The following is a 25,067-nucleotide window of genomic DNA, read 5'->3' on the forward strand; positions in this document are numbered from 1 at the left end:
ATAACTAACTAAAACTGTATTTTGTGGTTACAAAACGAACTAAAACTAACTAAAATTATAGTGAAAATGTCCTTAGTTTTCGTTTTTGTCAACTTTTTTCATTCATAATTCAGTGTTTCCATTTGAACATGCAACACATGGTAAATATGTTTACTGAGACTGGGATGTTTACACTAGAACCAAAATTCAAAACACCCAGAACTGTAAGAGTTAATAACCTTATTGGGGCTGAGATGATAAACCAAAGGAAATGAAGGAAACATTTATTATGGCCTCTTTGAATCACGCACCCAACATATAGCCCATAACAAGAAAACTAAAACTAACACAAACTAATAAAAACTAAACTAAAACTAAGCATTTTCAAAAAATAAAAACTAAACTAAAACTAGAAAACTCACTCTAAAAACTAACTAAAACTAACTGAATTTGAAAACAAAAATTCACAACAAAATTAAAACTAAAACTAATGAAAAATCCAAAACTATTATAACCTTGGAATGTACCTCATCTATGAGTCACCGTTCAAAAAGCCAATACAGATTCATAGATACGAGAGAGATAATATGACAGCAGGGGTGGGAAATTCTGTCTTGGGTACATGGATCAAAAACATTAGGAGGCATTATGGATTTTGTTTTTTTTATTTGTCATTCATACACAAGTAAAAACTGTTTGGGGTGCCCAATCACACATAAACAACCATTGTTTGCTATACAAGATTAATTAGCATACTCTTAAAAAAAGAACTTTCTCAAATGCCTTGTCAAGCACATAGAAAACATGACTTTTCTAACCTTACAGCATGTCTCTTTTGGAGACATACAGGATTACTCTGTTAATGTTAATTAGCCATTGATTTTAGCTCCAGAGACCAGACAGATCAGCAAAAAATTCACTGTAGTTACAGAGGGAAAAGTCTTTGGTCCATTGTTGTGGATCATTAGTTATTTTATGGAAAAAGGCCTCAAGGAATCCCCAGTGGAATAGTGAATGAGAGGTAATCCCCCACCTCCCCCCATTCTGCTCTGAAGTGCTGGAAGATGGTTATCCATGTGGTCAGTACGGCGACCCATAACAGTAAACCCAGCGCTGAGCGCTTGACATCTAGATTAAAAAAGATAAAAACACGAGAGACAATTAAAATAAGGAGCATTTTTACAAAGGCAAAAGTTAATCACTTTGAACATACCATACATTTATTTTCTAGTTTTCAATTTCAGAATAGATAAAATCATCAATTATTTTATTTACTTTTAGACAATTTCCTGATTTCTGTGGAATCATGGTTGTACGATATAATGATCTAGCTTTGCCTAAAGCTTTCTTGAAATAAGAATCTCATGAAATTATTTGATTTATACAAAGTTAAAATGAGTGATGCCTAGTTTTTTGTACTTTATATGTTTAGGTGTATTGATGGATCAAATGAACATTATGATAACTCTAATTTAGCATCCCATTCTGACTCAAATGTTTTTTGGGGTTTTCTTAAAACAAAACCCTATAGTCAATAAAATAAATACATGATATATTTGTCTTAGAAATATGGGTCTCATGTATGTAGATACTTGAATTATAATAATAAAACTTTTATATAAAAGGCATAATATGCATATAACGATAATCATTGTCACACTGTAAAACCCACTTGTTGTTTCGACTTAAATATTTGAGTGTCAATGCTGCGAAATAATTTTATGTCAAGACAACAAAGGCAAAGGAGTTACCTCAAATGAATCTTGCTATTTGAGTCAATATTTTAGGTTAAAATGACTTTTTGGACAAATCTTGTTGTATTGAAAAGGAAAATGTTGTTATAATAACAAAAAAACAACATTGGGTTTTACAGTGCAGGCTCTGTTGTGGAAGTTTTTCTAAGCATGTTTTAAGTTCATCTCACTAGTCTGACTTTGATGGAACATATTCTGTTAGATTTGTGTAAAGAGAATAACTGAGTAAAATAAGAAGTAAATAATAAGCATACTGATTCAAAATAGATGTTTTATTCAAATAAATTAGCTCAACAATGGTTTGTAAAATATCCGGTATTTGAGAAGCAATTCTGACACTTACACGTTTTGATCTGGAGCTGCTCCGTGTAGACTGGCTTTACAAAAGCCTCCTTAAAAAACCAGACGACATTAACAAGCCACAAGAATGGGAGGAAGGCAAATCCACCTGAAAAAAAGATGGGAGAAGAAATGAGATGTCAGAGAAGAGATGAGAAGTTTTGTTTTGAAACAACATTTTGAACTGAGCCATGTTGGTTTTGAAAAAGGTGACTCTTCAGAATGAAACAGATCATTTTTCAGTGTTTATAGTATATATATACATAAAATTGTTTATAATATTTGTATATGCCTATATTGATTATTCATATATATATATATATATGTATATATATATATATATATATATATATATATATATATATATATATATATATATATATGTATATAGATATAGAGACCTGTTAAGGGGTAGGACTCGATACGTTTTTTTACTTCTTCCTACTCCCTTTTGAGCTTGCAGAAAGTGTCCGTCTTCTCAATTTTTTTTTTTGCTTTTTTGTTTTGTTTTTTATTTATTCATCTATCAATATTTAAACGTGTTTTTGTTGTTGTTGTTTTTTTACTTGCTTGCATGTTCGAAATAAAGACAATCAATCAATCAATCAAAAGAACAAAATCAATGGCAATACTAATGGATTAATATTTAGGCAAATCTATTACAGTTGCTTATGCTATGCTTTAAAAAGGAGTGGAGCCATAATGTTAACCTATCACCACTCTAACCTAAATATAATGCATCAGATCATTTCAATATGAATGTATGACTTAAGGGGGCAGGTATTGATACTGCTAGCAAGTACCAAGACTGTATTAAGTCAAGTCAAGTCAAGTCAAAGTTTATTTATAGAGCACATTTAAAAACAACCTCAGTTGACCAAAGTGCTGTACAGTTATTAAAATAGAATAAATCATACACAAATAGGTATAAATAAAAACAATAAAAACAATGAAAACAATAAAACACTAAAAACAGTAAAAATAATTTACATTAACCTAAAAGGAACATTAAATAGATGCTTATCCTGTTATGATTAATTTTAAGTATTCTCACCAAGATAATATTTTCTGCATAGGCTGAGCTTATCCTCGTTGGGAAGTCGTTCCAGGTTCATCTTAAATGTGTTTGGATCCTGCTGGAGAAAGAAAAACAAGTTACAATGACGGCATTTTAAACTTTTGAGATAAATGTGCAGCTGGTTAGTAATCTGAAGGACAATGTGTGAAACCCAAGCAGTAAAACAGCCCTCTGGTGCCTGCTGGCTCAGTTAGCATTGTCAGGTGACTCGAAATTCACCTCAGGCCAACATTAGCATTTTGTTAGCTTAGCATTATAACGTTATGTTATTTCGACTGAAACAAAGAGCCGTAGCAGTCATTTTAATCGGGTTCCAGATTCTTGGTGGAGTCGTTTTACAACGTTTCAACCCATCTAGAATACTTTGCATTAATGTAATAATTTACCTGCTATCTTTAAGACCAAAAAGTCAAAGTATTGTCGCAAATAGAAACAAAACACTTCCTCCTTCTTCTTCTGGATCGGGTTCTTCTTCTACGCCTTTAATGTTTTTTGTAAGTGTAGCACCCGCTAAGCTACTCACACCGCCACCTAGTGGCCCGGAGGACATGAGACACCATGCAGATGCCTCAATCACAGCCACAACTAAATGCCTTGATGTGCTTTTCTACGCGTTTTAAATAATATATCGTTGGATGGGCCTGTGTCCTGAGCATAGTTTACTGCTCCGAGGGCTAAGATTAATAAATAAATAATATTAATTAATTAATAAATTAATCTTCCCTTGTCTGCTCCTCTTTTAAACTTAAGCTTTATTTTTAACGATGCTTTTATGACCTACTCAACTCCTCCCCACAAATCTAAGCCTGAGGTCAGTTGTGTCTTTCTTTGCATTTCTTTTAAAACGTCCATTTAATAGTTTTATTTTGTAGAAAGCTCTGAAAAGGCTAAGGGTTGATATTATTTTGCCACACATGCTCTGCCGCCATTCATTTGTTTCCTTGTGGTACACACAACTGATTGATACATTTAAATAAAAATTAAAAAAATGGAGGGAGGGGGTTATTTACTCTGAAATGTGGTTGGTAATTAAGAGTTCTGATACCAAGACACAACACTGGTTTAAACACTTTTATAAAGCTTCCTTTGCTTATTTATACTGCAAGATCATTACATTAATAATAACACATTTATAGCATGCACTGCAAAAGTGATTAGGCCTGTACTCCATTGTTGAAGACTTCAGTTTCTTTCTCTTTTTCACCATTCCTTCATTAGTTTCTTCTGGTAAAAATACAGACGTATGCTGCCATCTACTGAATTACAATGTGTAGAGCCATGACATTTATTATCAGAACAAACTGTAGTATGTGGTTTCCCTTTATTACATATACATGCCTGTAAAGTCATGCAATATTAGACCCACAAATATGCATGTTCTTAAATATATTTTTTTATTGTTATGTAGACAAAGATTACAGAGAACCAGTCGTTGGCAATGAAAATCTTGGATCTCCTACTCTCTCCAACAATGCTCATTAAATATGTATAAACACACACACACACACACACACACACTAGACTAGAGATTAAAAGACAGAAAAAGTGCAAAAGTAAAAATATAGGTACATATATTAAAATATGTAATAATTTGAATATAAAGTTATATGAATGATGTTTAAAAAATATATTTTTAAGATTAAGATTCATGCAATCAATAAAAAATGACTCGTATCAGTCTGGCGTAGTGGTATAGTGCACTGAAAAAAAGAGATTTCATCATCAAATCATCTATATAAATTCTACAACGAAATACCAATTCAGTGCTTTCACTTTAAAAATAGCAGTTTTTCATGTTATGCATTACTTAGTGATTGTTTGTTATTATGTTTCCTCAGTTTTGTATGTAAATTGAATCATTCGTTCCAAGTAATATTCACTAAACCAGTTCATTGGCTTAATTAGTTGATATTTCCAAGTAAAATGTAATTGAGGGACATCAGTGAATCTGCAATTTACTTGTGTCTTTTCATTAAAAAAATAAGTGGGTCTATTAAATAAATATTACTTAGAAACAGCCTGAGTAAAGATTACAAACATTTTCTGTGTGGAAAAACTTGCCTAGCTTTTTTTTTTTTAACCCATAAGAACCCAGACCCAAATATCCTTAAAGGAAAATTATGAGGGATATACCACAGACCAAGTGAACCACATAGAACACATTTATGATGTTTAAAAAAAAAAAATACTACCCCTAAATGTCAAAGATCTGTGATGTGACATATGTTGCATTGGGCGTTGATGGTATTTGTGTTCATAATATTTCTTATTTTAAATTAAATAAACTAGACACATTTTCTGCATACAGAAACACAATTTTGCCTTTTTCTTTGCATCTCCACAACATATATCAAAATTGTGACATTAATAGTGCTGTTTAACACCAAATTGTTTTTCAGATTTGTTTTTAAGTAAGAAAATAATAATATATAAATTGCCTTTTTGTTTGCATCTCCATAACATATATCAAAATTGTGACAGGACAAGAAATATGGTCAGAAAAAGTTAAATGCAATACAGGACACCCTATTAATGGATTAGAATTGTTAACCCTCCTGTCGTCCTCCTGGGTCAAATTGACCCAATCTATTTTGACTATTCCTTCTTTCCTCCCTCCTCCTGCCTTCCTCTCTTCTTTCCTCCTTCCTTCCTTCTTTCCTTCCTCCTCTATCCTCCTTCCCCCTTTCCTTCCTCCTCTATCCTCCTTTCTTTTTTTCCTTCCTTTCCTCCCTCCTTCCCTTCTTTTCTTTCCTCCTTCCGCTATCTCCTTTACTTTCTCTCTTCTTTCCTTCCTCCTGATTTCCTCTCCTTTCCTCCTTCCTTCCTTCTTTCATCCCTCCCGCCTCCATTCCTTCCTCTATCCTCCTTTCTTCCCCCCTTTCCTTCCCTTCTTTCTTTCTTTCTTTCTTTCTTTCTTTCTTTCTTTCTTTCTTTCTTTCTTTCTTTCCTTCCTCCTTCCTTTCTGCCCTCTTTCCTACCTGCCTCCCTCCTTTTCTCCCTCCTTCCTTCTTTATTTTTTCCTTCCTTTCTTCTCCTCCTCCCCTTTCTTTCCTCCATCCTCCTTCCTTTCTCTCTCTCCTTTCCATTCTTTCTCCTTTTCCTCCTCTCTTCTTTCCTTCCTCCATCCTTCTTTCTTTCCTTCCTTCTTTCCTCCATCCTTTTTTACTTCCCTTTGCGTCCTTCCCTCTTCTTCCTTCCTCGACCCGAGGACAACAGGAGGGTTAAGTGGGTTTAAACTTAGATTCTAGAAGATTTAAAGTGTTTGTTACAAGGGTGTCACCATGGGTCCTTATGGGTTAAAAAGTTAAAAACCAGAACCAACACCAAATCACGATGCACCACGATAACAGCTGTTAATTTATGGAACAAATTGGAGAAAGACTTGAAAACTTGCAATACCATTTACTTATTCAAAAAATTACTTAGAAATAGGATGATTAATTTATATAAGTTAGAGTAATGAGTAATAAGCTTCTTTCTTTTCTCTCTTTTGTTGATAAATAACAGATTGTACATTTCTAAATTTTAAATTTACTTGAATTATAACAGGGTAATAAGGCGTAATAAGCTATGCTTCAGCCTTTTCGGTCCAAATGTCTATTATCAATTTTCTCTCTCTGTTTACATGTTGTTTACTTTGATCAATGTTTTGTTTTGTTTTTTTCTGGTTTGTTTTGATGACATGTATTGACCGAAATAAACAGATACGAAACGAAACGAAACGAAACGAAAAAAAATGCTCCATTCATGAATGTGTACATATTACACTGGAGCAAACTGAAAAAAATTGGAGTGACATTTACTTAAATATACACACCCCTCTGAAATTATAACGGCTTTGTCTTAGATTGAACATTTTCTGAATACAGCTTTGACGTTCAATCACCACCAGAGGTAGCCCTACTCAGTGGCGGTTCTAGACCAATTTTACTGTGGGGGCCAATGAGGGGCCAGTGTTTAATCAGAGGGGCACATTAGCACATGAAAGAATGGCAAAGATGATATTTAAGCATTCAAAATCTTTCAGTGTCTTGAAAAAGACACAAAATGACCAAAAAAGACACAAAATGACCAAAAAAAAATACAGAAAATAACTAAAACAGACACAAAAAAAGAAACATAAATGACACCAATGACAAAAAAAGACACAAAATGACCAAAAAAGACACAAAATTACTAAAAATGACACAACAACAGACACAAAATTACCAAAAAAAGCCACAACTGTCCAAAAAAGACACAAAATGACTTACAAAGACATGTAAAGACATGAAAAGGATTCAAAAATGGACAAAATATCCCTATAAGACTCCACAGAGTTAAACTATTATACAATGTTCACATTCTGGGTTTCTTTTGTGTACAATGAGATATTGTTTGAACAAAAAAAAGGTTAGAATTGTTCCATTGTTCATTGTTATAAATTGATCATTTTATTATTAATTTGACACAGGGGCCACAGCAGGGGCCAAAGGCTTCTTCACAGGGGCAGTGGCCCCTGGAGGCCCCTGTGTAGAACCGCCACTGCGTACAATCACCAGCAGAGGTCGCCCTCCTTGTTTTCCTCCACTCACGTTGGAACGTCACCGAAAAACTCACTTTCCCATGCTGCATTGCGGCCCCCCCCCCCCCCCGCCCCCCTCCCATCGCGCGCCTTCCCTCTTGTCTCTCCGCGAGCTGCTAGCCGTCGGTGTGTGTTGTTGTTGAAGCAATGATGGCGGCAGCGGGATGCGGATCAGCAACCGCGGCTGCCGTAGGAGGCCAAGGTGGACCCGCTACGGCCAGAGGTCGTTTCCCCGGTCGGCCTTGGTCGTCACGCAGTCGTTTGCGCTCCGAGAAGCGGTGGCAACTCGGACGATCAGGCTCAGAAGCTGATGATGTGACTACCGGAGGGCCGAGGCCCGCGAGCCTGGCGCTGGCGTTAAACGATGACCAGTCTCACTTGCGCTTACTCGGGATAGAAGCGAGCCACCAGGTCCTCGGCCAGGCTGGGTACAGCTCTAGTGGGAGTGAAGAGGTGAGGTCCCAAACCGACCCAGGAGTTAGTATCTTTATTTCATCTTCTCACATTGTGTGTGAATGTAAAGTGTGCCAGTGTGACTGTTTAGTGCCATGGAGAAATGTCAACATCCCTGTGCTAGCTAGCCTACAGCTAGCTTTAGCTTCAAGCTAACATTACATGCTAACTAGTGTTAGCATAGCGTAGCTTTCCATGACATTTAACCCCATAAAGCCAAGTGTATCATATAGATACAGTAATTCTTGAGACCTCTACATCATCAGTGTGATATTTTTTAGGGTAGGGTTTATTAAATTTATAATATATAAATATTATCTTTAGCTTCAAGCTTGTTAACCCTATAAAGCCAAGTGTATCATATTAGATACAGTAATTTTTGAGACCTCTACATCATCAAAAACCTGATGTAAACATGTGTTGAAGATAAACAAACTGAGCAACAAATTACACAAAAATACAAGGTGTAGCAAAAATGATATGCAGGTTATTGCTGCGTTAAAAAACTTCATATCTGCAGATGTATGATGTTGTGTTATATGGAAAAAATATGTATTTTGCATGGTTGAGGAAAAAGGAAAAGTCAAAGTCTTAATAGGTTAAATATGTTAGGGTTTATATGTTTTTGTTAGTTCGAGAAAAACAAACTGTGAGCAACAAAATGCACAAAAAGACCTGATGTATCAAATATGATAAAGATTAGAATTCATATATGCAATTTATTTATTTCTTAAAATTCGTCAGCAGGTTAATAAGCACTCAATTTTTTTTACAAAAATTGAATTTTCTGGCAATTATTTCATGGTTCAGGCTTTATAGGGTTAAGCTAACATTACATGCTAACTAATGTTAGCATAGCTTTCCATGACATTTAATGAACATAAGCTACTGAAAAATACTAGCAGCAGATAAGTTGCATTAGCACCGTTTCCCCCTCAACTGATCTCATTTAAATTATTATTGGGCTAAAATCTGAGTGGAATATAATTTTTAATAAAGCCAGTGAGTGAGTACGCCAATTTGTAAACAGGGATCGCAATTATTTCATCTGTGGCCGAGCGGGCCAGAGTAGCAGCTAGCTAAAACTAGCGAACACAAAGAAGGTGTGAGCTAGCCTAGCGGCTAACAGCTAACTGCTCTGTTTTCATAGGCTGTGCAGATGCGGGCACAGTTGTCCTTTTAACAGTGGTGGAAAGTAACTAAGTACATTTACTCAAGTACTGTACTTAAGTACAATTTTGAGGTACTTGTACTTTACTTGAGTATTTCCATTTTATGTAACTTTATACTTCTACTCCACTACATTTTGAGGCAAATATTGTACTTTTTACTCCACTACATTTAGCTGACAGCTTTAGTTACTTTTCACTCGAGGTTTAACATAAAAAACACAATAAATTTAGGTGATTAGACACTTTTTTAAATAAACCTCATAACAGAATATTAAATAGTCAATATGAGCCCTACCTTGAGAAAATTAAAACGCTGTATACATAAATGCATCAATAATAATAATAATATAATATGATATTTGGAATATATAAAACAATCTAAGTGGCTCCATTCTGCATAACAAGTACTTTTACTTTTGATACTTTAAGTACATTTTGATGCTGATACTTTTGTACTTTCACTTAAGTACATTTTGAATGCAGGACTTTTACTTGTAGTGGAGTAATTTCACAGTGTGGTATTAGTACTTTTACTTAAGTAAGAGATCTGAATACTTTTTCCACCTCTGCCTTTTAACTAGTTTAAATACGACAGCACACACCAATCTTGCAGAGTCCTTCTTCTTTTGCATGCAATTACTGTGATATAAACACTTGGATAACTAAGTTTTGATTTGCTTTTCTGCAGACAGAAGTGAGTTTAACTGCTTTCGTAGCAGGAGATGGCTAACTGCTAGCTAACATTACCAAACACGACATGTTTAAATGGAGGTGCAGAAGTGTGTCAAAGCCAGTGGGTTCCACCCCTGTCATTATAACTGAAAGCTGCCTACTATTAAACATGCAACGTTAATCGTTAATGCATAACCCTGATTCATAAAAGTGGAGCTGTTGGTAGTATTGCAGGTCAAAGCTGCAAGCATGAGGGGGACGGACAGTGCTTGGAGGGAATCTTAATTACATACCTACCTTTCCCTGCAGTTTTTTGTTGGTCGTGTAGGTGTGCATGCAACTACATAAAGAAGTTCAGAAAGAGACCTACCAAAACAGTTATATGCATTTTGGTTATTACCAATGCAAGCTCTATTAGTGTGTAATGTATTAGAAAAATGGTTTGAATGTTGAAAAAATGAAAACAATTGTCTGTTGTCTGTCATTGATATTATTGCTGTAAAGTCTTGCCTAAATAGCCAGTTTTTTATTATTTGACATAGCATTTGGTCCTGTATGCTAAGATTAACATACATTGTTATGTTAGATGTTTAACTAAATAGATAAACTTTCAGAGACATTTTCACTGTCCTCCATCTACATACCGTAGTTACAATGGCATTCTCTAGAATTGAAAATTAATGCTGTAAAACTAAACATTTCAGTCATTGTTTTGCTGCTGATGGTTTGGCAGCCTCCATCAGAGTGGTGTTACTTTGCTTTAAGTGTTAATTATTTTATTTATTGCTTCTCAAGGGTGACGACTTCAGAGGATTTGAAGCTGAGAGAAAAGGCTCCAAAGGACAAAATCCTTCCAAAGGTAAAGACAAATGTATTACTGCAACAAATGACTTTTTTTCCCTGCAATTTATGAACAGCAGACAAATTTAAGTTAAGCATGCAACACAATATAAATGAGTGTACTATTCTGAATTTTGCTTCACTGGAGGAGCCATGGATTTTGTAATATTTAAAGGAATTTTTTTGTTTTTACAGGTAATGCTGTTAACACAAAATCTAAACGACGAAGTGAAAAGCTACCGCTTAAAACGCCAGCAGTGGAGGCGGATATTACCCCACCTGATCCTGTAAAGGATGTAAAATCTCTGGAGGAAACACATGGCTTATCTCCTGAAGCAGAGCCTGCAAAGGATCCGAAAAGAAAAGGTTCAAAAGGAAAAAACGCTTTGGATCGACAGTCCACTAAAAGTGCAGCTTCATCAGCAGCACCAAGGATTACTATAAAGTTGGTGGCCAAAAAGAAAATGAAAACAGTAAAGGAGCCTCATAAAAAATCTGCAAAAAAGTTGAAGATAAAAGGAATCCAGGATCAGCCTAAAGCCAAGGACATTCAGGGCGACCAGATTTCAAGTGCTCATGTCAAATTAAAAACTGAACCTCATGAGGATAAACATGGCACAGAAGATAAGGGAGGGGGGACTGTACCTTCAAGAAGGCGCGGGAGATCTGCTTCAAAGACAGCAGAGCCTGTCTGCCAGACTAGCGCCAAAGTTGTGGTTGATGACCAAAAATCAAAAGAGAGAAAATCAACCGATCAATTGGACACTGTAAAAGAGAGTGGGACTGTGGAGCCAAAAACAAATGCAAAGAAATTAAAATGCAAGGAAATAGTGTCAGAGCAAGTTTCTGAAGTTACTCAAAACGTTATTCGGAGGAGCAATAGAGTTACTAACCCACTCACTAAAAAAGTATCAGACAGTGTGACTGAACCAGAAAGTCTGAGTAAAAGTGATGCCATTCTGGTGGAGTCAAAGCCAGAAGTTTCTAAAACAGCGGAGACAAGACCATCGGCAAAAAGTGACAGACGAAGGCAAAGTAAGAGGCTGAATAAGGATGCTACAGTGCCAGAAAACAATGGTTCCTCACTCACAGGCACTGATCATTTATCTGTGCAATCCAGTGACAGTTTGAAAAATGAAGAAATACTGATCCCAAGTTTAAAGTTGATAAAAATCAGAAACCCAAAATATGATGCACAGGCCAGTGGGAAGAACTCATCTCGAAAGAAAAAACATAGAAAAAAATTTGTCTGGGCTTTAATATTAGTGAAAGGAGAAAGTCAGACACATGGTGCTGAAAACATTGTCAAAGTAACAGAGAAGACTGTGAGTGAAGTGGATCAGTCCACTTTCTGTGACACCAGTGTCAACAAGAGTTCCAATGAGATGGATAAAAAATCAAAACTGGATAACGCAGTCCCACAGGAGAGTAAAAGCTTGGAAGAAAATGAAAAGTGTTCCCAAAACAAGGCTGATGCGTCAATTGAAGAAAATTCCACTTTACAGGTGGAAGTTGAGGTAGAACATGCAAATGAAACACCTCTGCAAGAAATTACTAAAATGGATTGCGGGAAAGTTCCACCTCTCCAGATTAAAAAGGTCTCCTCTCCTGGGAAACATAAAAGCTCGAAGCCATCCTTTTTAATTCAACAAGTTAGCCCTGTGTCTGAAAAGAAAGAGGATATTCTGAAAGATCTAAGTGAAGTTACCGAGGAAAAATCATCATGTCTGGACACTGAAGTTACGCCAACTAGGAGACTTAGAAGGAGGACATCAAGCTTTGATTCACCACAAACAAAGTCTGTCAGTCATAAGCCAGTGACCACTCCGAAACGGAGGCTTCGAACGAGTCCACAGGACGATGATACGCTGCAGCTGCCTGCTGAAGATCCTTTTCAGGCTTCTGCTGAAGATTCAAGCTCACATGGTCTTCCTAAAAACTCCATTCAGGATTTGGCTGAGGACCCTTCGCAGGTGACTGAGGTGAATGTAAACTCCACTGAAGTTCCTGACAAGGATTCCTCAAAGGTCGCTGATGATCCCTCACCTGTGCCAGTTGAGGTTCCTCCACAGAAGATGGAGAATGAGGTAGAACCACCGGTCAAAGAGGCCAACCCATTGCCTGTGCCTTCCAAACCTAGAAGATGTAGAAATAATAAACCAGGGAAAAAGAGGTCTGTTCAGAAGAAGAAGGCTGTTCTCTCCGAAACTGAAACTGCTGTCAGCACAGAGTTGGCTACAGTTGAAGCTACTATCACAGAGTCTGTGCTAAAGGAAGATACTCAACCTTTAGTAACAGAAGTTATTCAGTCGGAAACAAAAGATTGTACGCCGCCCGAGGCAAAACAGGACACACTGTCAGTGGAAGAAGAGCAGATACAGCCACCGGTAAAAGAGGAAACCGACATTCAGTTGATAGATAGTCAACCATCTGTGATGGAAGAAAGTCAAGCAAGCGCTCCAAAAACACCACGATTAAAAAGGAAGTCTCTCAAAAAAGTAAAAAAGAAGCGTAAAAGTTTGATTGGGCAGCGTCAGAAACACAGGCACAGGAGCAGAGACGGGAAGTTTGCTCCACTTAAATCACCAGAAGGCCAGGACATTTTTGAGGGCAACAGTGACATTTCCACCTCATTGGCAGCTATCTCACCAACCCCAAGCCCCAAACTTTTTGGAGTGAAAAAGTGCAAAAAGAGACCACCAGGCCTTAATTTTATTGGGTCTAAAAGGCCAAAACCACAGTCTAAAATAATTTCTAAGTTGATGGAATTAGGGCTTGACAACGATGGTTTGAAACAGGAAGAAACTGACACATTAGTCGACCGGGGATCTGCAGATGTTGTAGATGCCCAGCCTGGTAAATCAAAGTTTGTGAAAAACATCAAGCACTTCATCATGCCCGTTGTAAGTGCCAGATCCTCACGAGTGATCAAGACTCCTCAAAGGTTTATGGATGACGCTGGAATGTCGGTATTGCCCCGAAGAAACTCACCAAAGAAGGGTTTACAACTGGGTTTGCAAATACGCCCGGGGAAGAGGCGAGATGATGGGACAGGCAGAGCAATATCCCCCATCCTGCCCATTGACGAGGAGGACATATTGAGTGAAGCTCAGTTGGATGTTGATCTGTTTTCTGCTCAGGACCTTGATGGCAATATAGATATAGACAACAGCCTATTTTCTGAGAGAAAAAGTGGCAAAGTTGAGAAGAAGAAGTCTCTTCTAAAGAACTCTACTTTCAAGTGGCATGTGCCTGAAGAGCCGAGCGAGGAAGTGTATACACTGGACAAAACTTCTGAGGACAAATGTGAGGATCTGTTTTTATCTACACCAGCTGAGAAGCCCACAGAAACATCTTCTGACCTGCTGGAGGCCCCAAAAAAGAAATGTTCCCCCAAGTTTAATAAACAAGCAGCTCACCTCAAGATCTATCAAAGGCTAAAGAAGGCGCAAATGGGACTTCCCAAAAGCAAAAACACACCTGAGATGGATAGTGTGAGTAAACATCCTCAGCCTCCTGTTGACTTAGCAGAAGGACTTGATGATGAGGCCATGAGCATCAGTCTTAGGCAACGGAATACAATCGCAGAGAAAGGCAAATCCAAGCTTAAGATCGAAGACCTTGATTCTCCCGGAGTTGTGAGAAAAGTTTCTGTGTGTGTTAGGACTATGAACTCCAAGTCCCTTGCCCTTCAGCCCAGGAAAGATTCAGCAGGGAAAGACACTTCCCAGCTTCACTCAGGTAAGCAAAATTATTTGTAAAGCATCAGATTATTTAATGACATTTGTTTTATTACATATAATAGACAAGATATTTGGCATATATTACTTTATATCTACAGGAGTGCTGCGAACAGAACAGAACTCAGGTGCAGGTGAAGGCGATATTCCTGGATCTGCAGAGAAGGGAGCATCACAAAGATCACGCCTCACTGGTGCAAATAAACGAATGCTCAATCTCCTCAGGAAAGCCAAGGTCCAGCTCATTAAGATCGACCAGCAGAAACAGCTTAAGTCGTCTGGGGTACGGTCATAATGTCCACATGCACATCACTTCTGTCACATTATTAGATAACGCCTATGTAATAGAGCCTGTCATAAATGAGGAATACCTCCACAAGTGCTGTCTTTTTTTAATAAACGGTTACTGATGCCTTGCTTTTGCTTGTTAACCCTGTAGCTGCTGTCTGGCCCGGCTGGCGCCAGGTCTCGAGATGTGTCCTCCAAGAGACAAAGGAGGAAACAGAGGGTTCAGGTCGATGCAGATGTTCCAGTCAAGACAGAGCCGCCTCAAGGACAAGTAAGTGTACCAATCAATAGGCTCGAGGTGATCCAAGTACGGATCTCATTTATGTCCCTTTTTTTACTGATTTATTGTTGTTAATTTACCTTCAGCTATGGTTGCAAACTTAGCAAGAGCAAAGGCGCTTTGCTTCTAGTACTTTACTGAAATGTATGACCAATGATTCAGATGTTAAAATAATTTCTCTATCGATTCCAGCCTCTTTCCATTAGGGGTGTGCCATATCGTATTGTTCACGATAATATTGATATTTTTTTTTTATGGTTAAAAAAAAATGCATATCATGATATTGGCAACATTCCTACTTCTTGATGAAGTGGTTAAAGTTGTTTTGCAGCTTTCAAAATAAGAGCACAGTGTGTTAAGAGAATCCGCCACAGAATTTACAAGAAGACTGTCAAAATAAGATGCCTTAAATAAAACATATAAGAACCTTTATTTTCACCTTTACAATATTTCATTAAAATATGCCCCCGGAACCCCTAAATGGTTATTTTTATTATTTGCTTATACTCAAGAGTCGAGAGTAATTTCTTTGTATTTGGCAACTGTTGAGATTTGCACTTCACACTACATTTTAGATTTGTATTTATTTATACATTTTCTAAACCTTTTTAGGTATCTCCTAATATCTGCAAGAATATCGTTATCGCAAAAAATGCCTGCAATATCGTGATATTCTTTTAGGGCCATATCGCCCACCCCTACTTTCCATCAGTGCTTCTATCTTGATCACATTTTATATTTTGGTTGTCCCAGCTGCAGGTCATTTCTCCCCTGTGCCAGGAGTTCCGTAGAGCAGGAGGACCTCGTATCAAGCATGTGTGTCGTGCTGCATCAGTGGTCCTGGGGCAGCCGAGAGCCTTGGTACCAGACGACATTCCCAGACTTAGCGCCTTGCCTCTGCATGAAAGAACTGGCATTTCCCCTTCAGCTATCCCGAAAGGTAGGTGTAAACTGATTTGCTGGACTTTCTGCATTTGGTTTAATGAGATCTATTCATAAAACTTGACTTTGACTTTGCAGCAGCAGTATTAAAAGTAGATGTAGTGATAGGACTAGTTTCAACTTCTCAGTCTTGGCGGCTGATGGAGTTTCTTTTAGCTGACATTTGTTACACTCCTGTGTTTTAGTTGCCCATGTCCAGCATTTGATCTTTGTGCTCATGAGAACATTTTTGAGTGGCCAGATATTAATTACTGAGTGCAAGTCAATGTCCGAACCAAAATTAGTGCCGCCAAAGTATTTTTAAAAGCATTTGAAAGACAAATGACAAAGCCACTTTGCTAATTAATGGATGAATGTCTATTGTTGTTGCAGATATTGGGTCTCCTTCTGAATCAGACAGTCCTGGGTTGTCAGATCCAAAGGTCACTAAGGTCAAGAAGCCAACAAATTTTGTGAAGCGGAAAGGACTCGGGCCTTTTGGGTATCGCTCTCGGAGGTGTGGAGTCTGCAAAGGCTGCAACCACGAGGATGATTGTGGCAGGTGCATGAACTGCCTCGACAAACCCAAGTTTGGTGGTCCCAATACCAAACGGCAATGTTGTGTGTAAGTTACCATTTACTTAATTCTTAGTCATAGTGGAGCTCATCACTGTGTTTCAAAATAATTAAAAGTCTGTTTTTTTTTTACCATAAGGTATAAGAGATGTGATCAAATTGAAGAGAGAAAGGCACGCAGACTAAGTGGAAGAACGGCACCCAAAGGTAATTATTTCACTTCAGCATGCAAGCTCTGTTTGCTCTAACCGTGTGTTCAGACCGGACGCGTAGCGAATTTCCGCGTCGCGTTACTCGCGCGAGTAGTTGAATTTACTCGCGAATTTTCGCCCAAGAGACTATTTAGCGCCAAATAATTTCCTCCATTTCATTCTGTCATCAACCATGACAAGCATAGCGTCCCTGTACCTGCTCTGGAAGTCCGAGATACGTCGGAAAACACGCCGTCGGACAACAGATAGCTGAAATCACATTGTCACAACTTACCAGGCAGACCGGTGACCTCACTCACCCTCCTCCAGGCAAGATCTTTATGGTTCCGGTTGCGTTAGGAGGGCGATGATGTGTCACAAAGCTCGGGAAGCCCACAGACCGCAACAATAAGTTTCTCCTCCATTTTTCCGGAATAGGCGGGTTCCCGGGATACATGACGTCACTGTCGTCCAGAATCTCAATGCTGATAGGCTGTCCCGACACAGCGTCACGCGAATATTTCGGCAAAGTTGAATTTATTGAACTCACGCGAATTCGCGTTGTTTCATTCGCGCCGCGTCAATCGCGGCATTCGCGTCGCGCGAAACCCGCGATTCGCGCCGCCGGCAAAAATTTGCGTCTTTGTGTCTTTTCGCGTGTTTGCATTGACTTTGTATGTAATCTTGTCGCGCAAAATATTCGCTACGCGTCCGGTCTGAACACACCGTAACACTTCCATAGCTTTCAGTGTGTTGCTGACATGCTGCCTCTTTTTTTAAAAGGTGCCTCGAAGCGACGGCGATCCTCCCTCAGCGGGGGTCATTCGAGTAATGATGAAGGGAACGAGGCTGCTGACTCACCATCTGGTCAACAGGGAGACGACCACAGTCCGTCAGTAAGGAAGCAGCCAAAGCGTGTTGTGAAACCTCGCGTCTACTTTGACCTGGTGGACTACGACTCTGATCTGGATGACAAAGCTGTCTCAAGCTCGCCAGCCAGGAGAAGAGGCACTGGATCCCGCTTTAGCAACGGTAAACTCAGGAACGACATGCCGGACAGAAGATGCTTCATTCATGATCTAAATCTACAGAATTTTATTTCAACACCACTGACAATATACACTACTGGTCAAAAGTTTTAGAACACACCAACTTTTCCAGAATTTAATTGAAAATGATGCAGTTTAATGTCTCAGTGTACTCTGAAATTAATGCACATTTGCAACATTTAAAATTCTTTATTGAGCATGATAGTGTTTTGAAAGTAAAAAAAAGATTCAAAATCACATTTTATGTTGAACTAAAGGACTAAAAAAAGACACAAAATGACCAAAAAAAAAGACACAAAATGACAAAAAAGACACCAAAAGAAACAAAATGACTTACAAAGACATGAAAAGAGTTCAAAAATGGACAAAATAGCCCAAGACTCCATAGAGTTAAGTTGTTAACCCATTTCTTGTTCCCTGAAAAAGGCCTACTTGTATAATTCTGAAATGTACATTATTTTTCAGTTTTGGTTAAGCTTACCTTTTTTTATTTACCTCTGGCAGTTCACCACTTACCTTTGGACCCTTTCAAGCTGTTCATTTGACTTGAACTGCTTGAATTTCAATAAAAAATGGAAAAATTGGGGTGTTCTAAAACTTTTGACCGGTAGTGTATATCTGCGCATATATAATGTAGGACGGTTGTCTTTTCTCTAAACTAAAATATATTTTTGCTAGTAATGATTCTCTAGCTTTTTTTTAAATGCCTCTTAATAATGTATTTTGTTTTTTCCCTGCCTTCTAAAGACTTTGTGTCATTGGATGGATTCCTCGGAGACATTTCAGATGAAGAAGTCAGGCATCGAAAGTCCAGTTCACACCGCGTTCCATCTGTTCGACGTAAACCTGAGAAGGTGAGTTTGATTTGATCAGTGCTGGTCGGTTGGATCACATTCATACGCACAACTTGTATTTGTGGCGGTATTCTCTTGTGTTTCATTTGATTCATCACACAATTAGTGTGCTGGCCAGAAGGAGCATGCTGCGTTGATTGATTTATAACACGTTCCCACCAGCCTATGACACTAATGCAGGGATATTACACTGCCAACTTTTGAAATGGTGTAGCTGAGAATGCCCCTCATTCCTTCCTGTTCCTTTTTCGCAAAATCCAGGACATGAGGTCTATTTCTGCAGTTTTAACTTTCCAAAATAAATTCATGAAGCAAGTAGTTCCAGTTCATGTTTAGCTACTCTTCAACTAAGGTGAATAATATTGTGGTGTCTTAAATAGCCTCACTCTCTACTACACTCCTGAACTTTTTTGTCCTCATTTGCATCATTTTGTGTCAATGCTCTGCCACATCCATTTCACAAGAACCATATACTAGAGCTGTCACTGAATACTCATTGACAGCCCTAGTATATATCCCTAGTTTCTGTGAGGTGTTCTGCACAATTTGCTAAAGTCAGTCCTTGTCTGCAGCTTTTCTGCCAATTTAGCGTTTGGATTTGGTCTTTGTGAATGGTCTGCAAATGTTGGTTTGTTTCATGTGTGATCATAAAAATCAGTATATTTGCAGTCATGGGTGCTCCAATGTGCCGTTTGAACGATGCTTGCCTACTGATTGCTACCTCCTTCTGGTCTGGAGAGCTAATTCCTCTCGCTCAGGGGCAGAAAGTACATGCTAGTTGGCTGTTGGTTGATGTCTTTGTGGTGTTTTCAAGTGCAGCTTTTTGTCCCAGAAACTAACGATACAACAATCAGCCTCCACCTGCATAGTTCTTAGATGTCGGTTCGCTGTGTCTGAGCCTTTCCATCATAATTATGGAGCGTACACACAAAACTGCCTTAGCTTCACTGTATCCTATGCCATAGCTAGTGGTACCTTTTTAAAAAAAGTTTCTGATGCCGGTCGAGATTGTTGAAAGTGCAGACAATATCAAGAAAGTTTAAAAGGAGCAGTCTTCAGCAAACTATCTGATGACCATGATCAAAATAATGTGAATAAACGTAAACACGACATAAAAAGTAATAATCTATTAATTAATGGAACAAGCCATAAAGGTGTTACTTGGATGTAAAATCAGTTCTATAAGTACATAATCTCTCATTGTTGCTCTATATTACATACTAAATGTATGAGTGAATACTGTGGAATGGGAAATATGAATGAAGATGATGAGCATCCTTGCTGACCAACAGACGTAAGCAAGTGAATCACATGAATCCATTCCTGCCGTCATTCATCTTCTGGTTGTCTTTCAGGGTCTCTCCTCTCAGGCTCCCTCGGAGCAGACGCCCCCCAGCGTCCTGGCTGCCCTGGCTCATGGGTTTGAGCAGCGAGAGGTTGAGTCTTCTAAACCTACTTACAAAATCAGGGTTGACTTCAAGGTAGGTCACTTTACAGTGCATGACACATATTGTGATATAAACACTTCTTAAATGAGCCACATCATTTGGCAATAATGTACTATGATTGGGGTTAAATATTGTATTTGTTGTATTCATTCCACAGAAAAGCAATTATCATCTTTTTTTTTTTTTTTAACACTTTATTTGTGATTTTTCAATTTTCATACAAAACAATCATATTCTCTGTTTTACAAATAATCACCAAAAAACAATCCTGAAAACAAACAGAGACAGATCAAGCTCAAAATCAGCGTGACAAACTTGTAATAGACAACAGACAGGAAAAGACAAGAGGAGAAAAACAAACAAAAACAAAACGAAACAACAACAAGTGCACCTAATACTTCATGTTACAGGATTGTTCAAGGGCAGGTGTAATCATTCAGAATTCCAGTTCCAGGCCAGGTAAATTGTTCACATAAGTTATTAGAGGGTCCCAGGTTTTGTGGAATCTGTTAGTGGAACCGTTGAGGGTACATCTGATCTTTTCCATCTTATCATCTTTTATACAAACTCAGATATGTAGGACATTATAACCATTCAGTAGTTCACACACCATTATTACTTTTGTCCACTAGAGGTCAGTGATTCGTTAATTATAAGTTTCAATTCAGTGACACATTTGAACAGATGTATAATGATGCATTAAGACTTACAGTTCACTTTACCCCTTCTGTCAGAACTTAAAATGTAAACCCACTCACACTGATACAACAACATGTATCGGTCAGCAGAGACTTTTCTCAGCTCTTAATCATGTTGTGTGCACAATGTCTTTATTTTCAGGAGGACTGTACTTTGGACAATGTCTGGAATATGGGTGGCTTAAGTATATTGACCTCTGCATCGCTTATGCCACCCTACGTCTGCTTCCTTTGTGCCAGTAAAGGGCAACACGAGGTAACTTATTAATACATTTAGAGTCTATTTCAATATAGTTGATCTGTTTCTTTGGCTTCACTACCATTTGAACACCAAACGATACAGATAAACGAAAAATACGAATCTCATCGGGTTGGGATGTTTATATATCATTTGAGAGCAATTTTAAAATTTTGTTTTGCAGATGCTATATTGCCAAGTATGCTGTGAGCCCTACCACCAGTTTTGCCTTGAACCAGCGGACCGCCCTTCTGAAGAGAACAAGGAAAACTGGTGCTGTCGTCGCTGCAAGTTCTGCCATGTGTGCGGCAGGAAAAACAAGCACTCAAAGGTACATCCGGCTGTTTTGGCTTGTCTCGCTATATATTACTTCTCAGTATAAGTTATGTTCATCCATTAAGCATTACATTTTTCATGTCTTTGCCAGCCGTTGTTGGAGTGTGAACGATGCCAGAACTGTTATCATACTTCCTGTCTGGGGCCCAACTATCCAAAGCAAAACAAGAAGAGGAAAGCTTGGGTAGGTTTCACTTTTCATGTTTATTTATTATTCAGGGTTTGTACAAAGTCTGGAAGGTTTGGAAAATGGAGAACTGGAAATAAGCAAACATTTAAAAAGCTTAAGCAAAAACATGCCATCAAATTTGTAAGAACTGCTGGTAAAATTGAGTGAGGATAAACATTGCCTGCTGTGGGGTATAAATGAAGTCTGTAAAGTTTTTTCACAATTGCATTTATAGTAACAATTCTGATGTGTTGCTAAAGGCTTTGAGATTTGTGATGTTTTTGGTTTAAAAGTGCTTAGATATTACTCCTCTAAAGCTATACAAACCCTGTATTTTTGGTCTTATATTCTGGTTTCTGTGCAGGTTTGTATGACATGCATCAGGTGTAAAAGCTGTGGTGTCACACCGGGGAAAAGTTGGGACACTGACTGGAACCACGACAAAGGACTCTGTCCAGACTGTTCAAAACTCTATGAACTGGGTGAGGGGTGAATTGATAAATGACCTGTTAGCTTCTTTATCATCTGCTAGCATTCCTGATCCATGTTGAGGCTAATCGTTTCTCTCACCAGGTAACTACTGTCCAATTTGCTTCAAGTGCTACGAGGACAATGACTATGACAGTCAGATGATGCAGTGTGGCACCTGTAACCACTGGGTACATGCCAAGTGTGAGGATCTAACAGGTAATTTTTATTCTGTATCTTCTTGAGGATAAGTGATGGTATCAAAGCTGAGGTTCAAAATAACTTAAAAGAAAAAACAGGGCACTTTTAATAGCAAAAAATGAAATGAGAAGGAAGAATAATAGCCCAAAAGAGGTTATCTAATACCAATTTTACCTGTTATTCCCTAATATTTGCTGATATATAAGCACACACAGTCTATGACAGGGGTAGTCAACCTGAGGCTCCGGACCCACATGTGGCTCTTCAGGCCGTCTGCAGTGGCTCCCTGTGTCTGTGACAAAACAATTATACGAAATGAATACTGATTTCTTTACATTTTTATTTTTATTTATCATTGGCGGTGGCCCATTGGAATTTGTATTCTTCAGTTGTAAACATGTGCAGCTAATATGTGGCATGACATTAAAAACTCAACTAAAATCTGCATCATAACTTATGAAAGTCTACGGCCCGGTGCCTTAACCTCAACATTTTGTTAACTTCATGTCTAGTTTTGAGTTTTTCTAGCTCGGCGAGCTTTCAATTCCAAATTTCCTGAGATATTTCTTTGGTGTCCAGCCTCTTATTTGCACTTTGGCCTTCGCTGCTCGCTCTTCATATTAATAAATGCTCATTATGGCCTGTTAGTCATTTTGATAGGCTCATTTAGACTTAGTTAGGCTGTTTTATCTTTAATGTTGGGCTCAAAATAAGTTTGTGGCTCCATTCTTTTGGCCAATAATGGCTCTTTTGTTAGTCAAGGTTACAGACCCCTGGTCTACTACATCAGTAGTTCTCAACCTTTTTGAGTCGCGACCCCAAATTTAACATGCATGTTGTCCGCGACCCCCACTCACTGAACAGAATCTCACACGCACAGTTCAGATCACCCAAAAAAGAAACGAAATGACCACAAAAAGACACAAAATGACTAAAAAAAGACACAAAATGACCAAAAAAAGAAACAAAATGACTAAAAAAAGACACAAAGTGATCAAAAAAAGACACAAAATGACCAAGAAAGACACAAAATGACAAAAAAGACACAAAATTAACAAAAAATAACCAAAAAAGGCACAAATTGATTAAAAAAGACACAAAATTACTAAAAAAAGACACAAAATTACTGAAAAAAAAAAAGACAAAATGACAAAAAAAGACACAAAATGACAAAAAAGACACAAAATTAACAAAAAATAACCAAAAAAGGCACAAATTGACCACAAAATGATTAAAAAAGACACAAAATTACTAAAAAAAGACACAAAATTACTAAAAAAAAACACAAAATGACAAAAAAAGACACAAATTGACCAAAAAAAGGAAACAAAATTACCAACAAAAGACACAAAATTACCAAAAAAGACACAAAATTATCAAAAACACATTAACACATGAACACTTTAACACAGTGGAGACAGAGCTGACTTCCAAAATGATTTGGCGACCCCCAGAAATCATCTCGTAACCCCAACTGGGGTCCCCGACCCCAAGGTTGAGAACAGCTGTACTACATACTATATATTATTTATTTTGGTCAGAAATTCATTTGCTGATTTCCTGTTTTGTTGAATAATTTCAGATGAGCTGTATGAGATCTTGTCCAGTTTGCCAGAGAGTGTTGTGTATTCCTGTCGGCCATGCAGCGTGACTCAGCCCAGCGCCTGGAGAGAGCTGCTCTACATCGAGCTCAGAGCGGGGGTGGAGAAGGTGCTGGCCTGCTTGCTCTCCTCCACCCTCACCCAGCACCTTGTTGCCTGCTCACAGGTATGACACTTAACTCTCTTTTATTTGGAATCTAATGTAACATGACACATTGTGACAGCCAGCTTGTCCACGCCCTCATATCCACCCACTAGAGATGTGTGCGGCGCCGATTTGCCCTGGCGTAAATGGCGGAAGTTCTTAAATCCCCGTCCCTCTCTGTCATGGCGGATGTCGGTTGCCGGTTGCCGGTTAAATATGTCGGAGCTCCCAAGCTTAATAGGATAGAGGCAGTGGAATAGCTTAATCTTCATGCGCCTCGTTCTCCCACTAACGGCCGAAACCCCTGTACCTTGTCCCTGGATACCGGTAGTTTCCCGGAGCGGATTTCCTCTGTGGCTGGCCCCTTTCCACTGGATAAGATTCTTAAAAACTCCCGGAGCAGTTTTCCCCTTGGTTGACATATTGCAATCACCAACTGACATTAATTTAAGGTACTGCATTGTTTTTCTTTTCGCTGACGGAGTTTTTTTTCTTCTTCGGTGGTTTTGTGTTTCTCCGGAAAAAGTTTTTTTTTTATTTTTTTTCTCTTGAGGTGATGGTCACATGATGTGTTCATGATGGAGTTCATGTTACTTTTTACTTATTTACCGTATTTTCCGGACTATAAGTCGCTCCGGAGTACAAGTCGCACCAGCCATAAAATGCTAAATTAAGAAGGAAAAAACATATATAAGTCGCACTGGAGTATAAGTCGCATTTTTGGGGGAAATTTATTTGATAAAATCCAACACCAAGAACAGACATGTCATCTTGAAAGGCAATTTAAAATAAAAATAGAATAGAGGCAACAACAGGCTGAATAATTGTACGGTATGCTTACATTACATGACACAACTGAGAACGTGCCTGGTATGTTAACATAACATATTAAGAGTTATTCAGATAACTATAGCATAAATAACATGCTAAGAAGTTTACCAAACCATCCGTGTCACTCCAAATAACTAAAATCCAATGAAATCTTCATCCTCGGTGTCACTTTTAAACAACTC

At 38.2% G+C, this 25,067-nt stretch overlaps 2 protein-coding genes across 4 annotated transcripts in view; one reads left to right on the top strand and one right to left on the bottom strand.

The window, feature by feature from the left end:
- Positions 1-624: 624 nt before the first annotated feature.
- psenen (presenilin enhancer, gamma-secretase subunit) lies at positions 625-3,649 on the bottom strand. Of its 2 annotated transcripts, none has more exons than XM_059338523.1 (4): positions 3,537-3,649; positions 3,127-3,205; positions 2,077-2,181; positions 625-1,107 (listed from the first exon to the last, which is right to left on the bottom strand). In XM_059338523.1, exons 2-4 carry the CDS (start codon positions 3,185-3,187, stop codon positions 968-970), a joined length of 306 nt encoding a protein of 101 aa, XP_059194506.1. In that variant the 5' UTR covers positions 3,188-3,205; positions 3,537-3,649; the 3' UTR covers positions 625-967. The 2 variants fall into 2 exon arrangements, with proteins under 2 accessions (XP_059194506.1, XP_059194505.1); XM_059338522.1 differs by having other exon boundaries at positions 626-1,107; positions 3,127-3,208; positions 3,537-3,644.
- Positions 3,650-7,826: 4,177 nt separating this feature from the next.
- The window catches only part of kmt2bb (lysine (K)-specific methyltransferase 2Bb), a 38,952-nt gene continuing 21,711 nt past the window's right edge, over positions 7,827-25,067 (top strand). Inside the window, exons 1-17 of one of the 2 annotated variants that reach the window (XM_059338452.1) lie at positions 7,827-8,191; positions 10,807-10,870; positions 11,047-14,592; positions 14,693-14,874; positions 15,031-15,150; positions 15,913-16,099; positions 16,474-16,705; positions 16,796-16,863; positions 17,631-17,879; positions 18,644-18,750; positions 20,106-20,231; positions 21,039-21,152; positions 21,319-21,465; positions 21,562-21,654; positions 22,004-22,121; positions 22,213-22,326; positions 23,891-24,075. In XM_059338452.1, the coding sequence (XP_059194435.1) occupies positions 7,862-8,191; positions 10,807-10,870; positions 11,047-14,592; positions 14,693-14,874; positions 15,031-15,150; positions 15,913-16,099; positions 16,474-16,705; positions 16,796-16,863; positions 17,631-17,879; positions 18,644-18,750; positions 20,106-20,231; positions 21,039-21,152; positions 21,319-21,465; positions 21,562-21,654; positions 22,004-22,121; positions 22,213-22,326; positions 23,891-24,075 (5,982 nt within the window). In that variant the 5' untranslated portion in view covers positions 7,827-7,861. The remainder of the gene's footprint in view (positions 8,192-10,806; positions 10,871-11,046; positions 14,593-14,692; positions 14,875-15,030; positions 15,151-15,912; positions 16,100-16,473; positions 16,706-16,795; positions 16,864-17,630; positions 17,880-18,643; positions 18,751-20,105; positions 20,232-21,038; positions 21,153-21,318; positions 21,466-21,561; positions 21,655-22,003; positions 22,122-22,212; positions 22,327-23,890; positions 24,076-25,067) is intronic. The other variant, XM_059338453.1, reaches the window with a different exon arrangement.

This window comes from Centropristis striata, chromosome 8 (genome assembly GCF_030273125.1).
Source record: "Centropristis striata isolate RG_2023a ecotype Rhode Island chromosome 8, C.striata_1.0, whole genome shotgun sequence".
Taxonomy (NCBI): Eukaryota; Metazoa; Chordata; class Actinopteri; order Perciformes; family Serranidae; genus Centropristis; species Centropristis striata.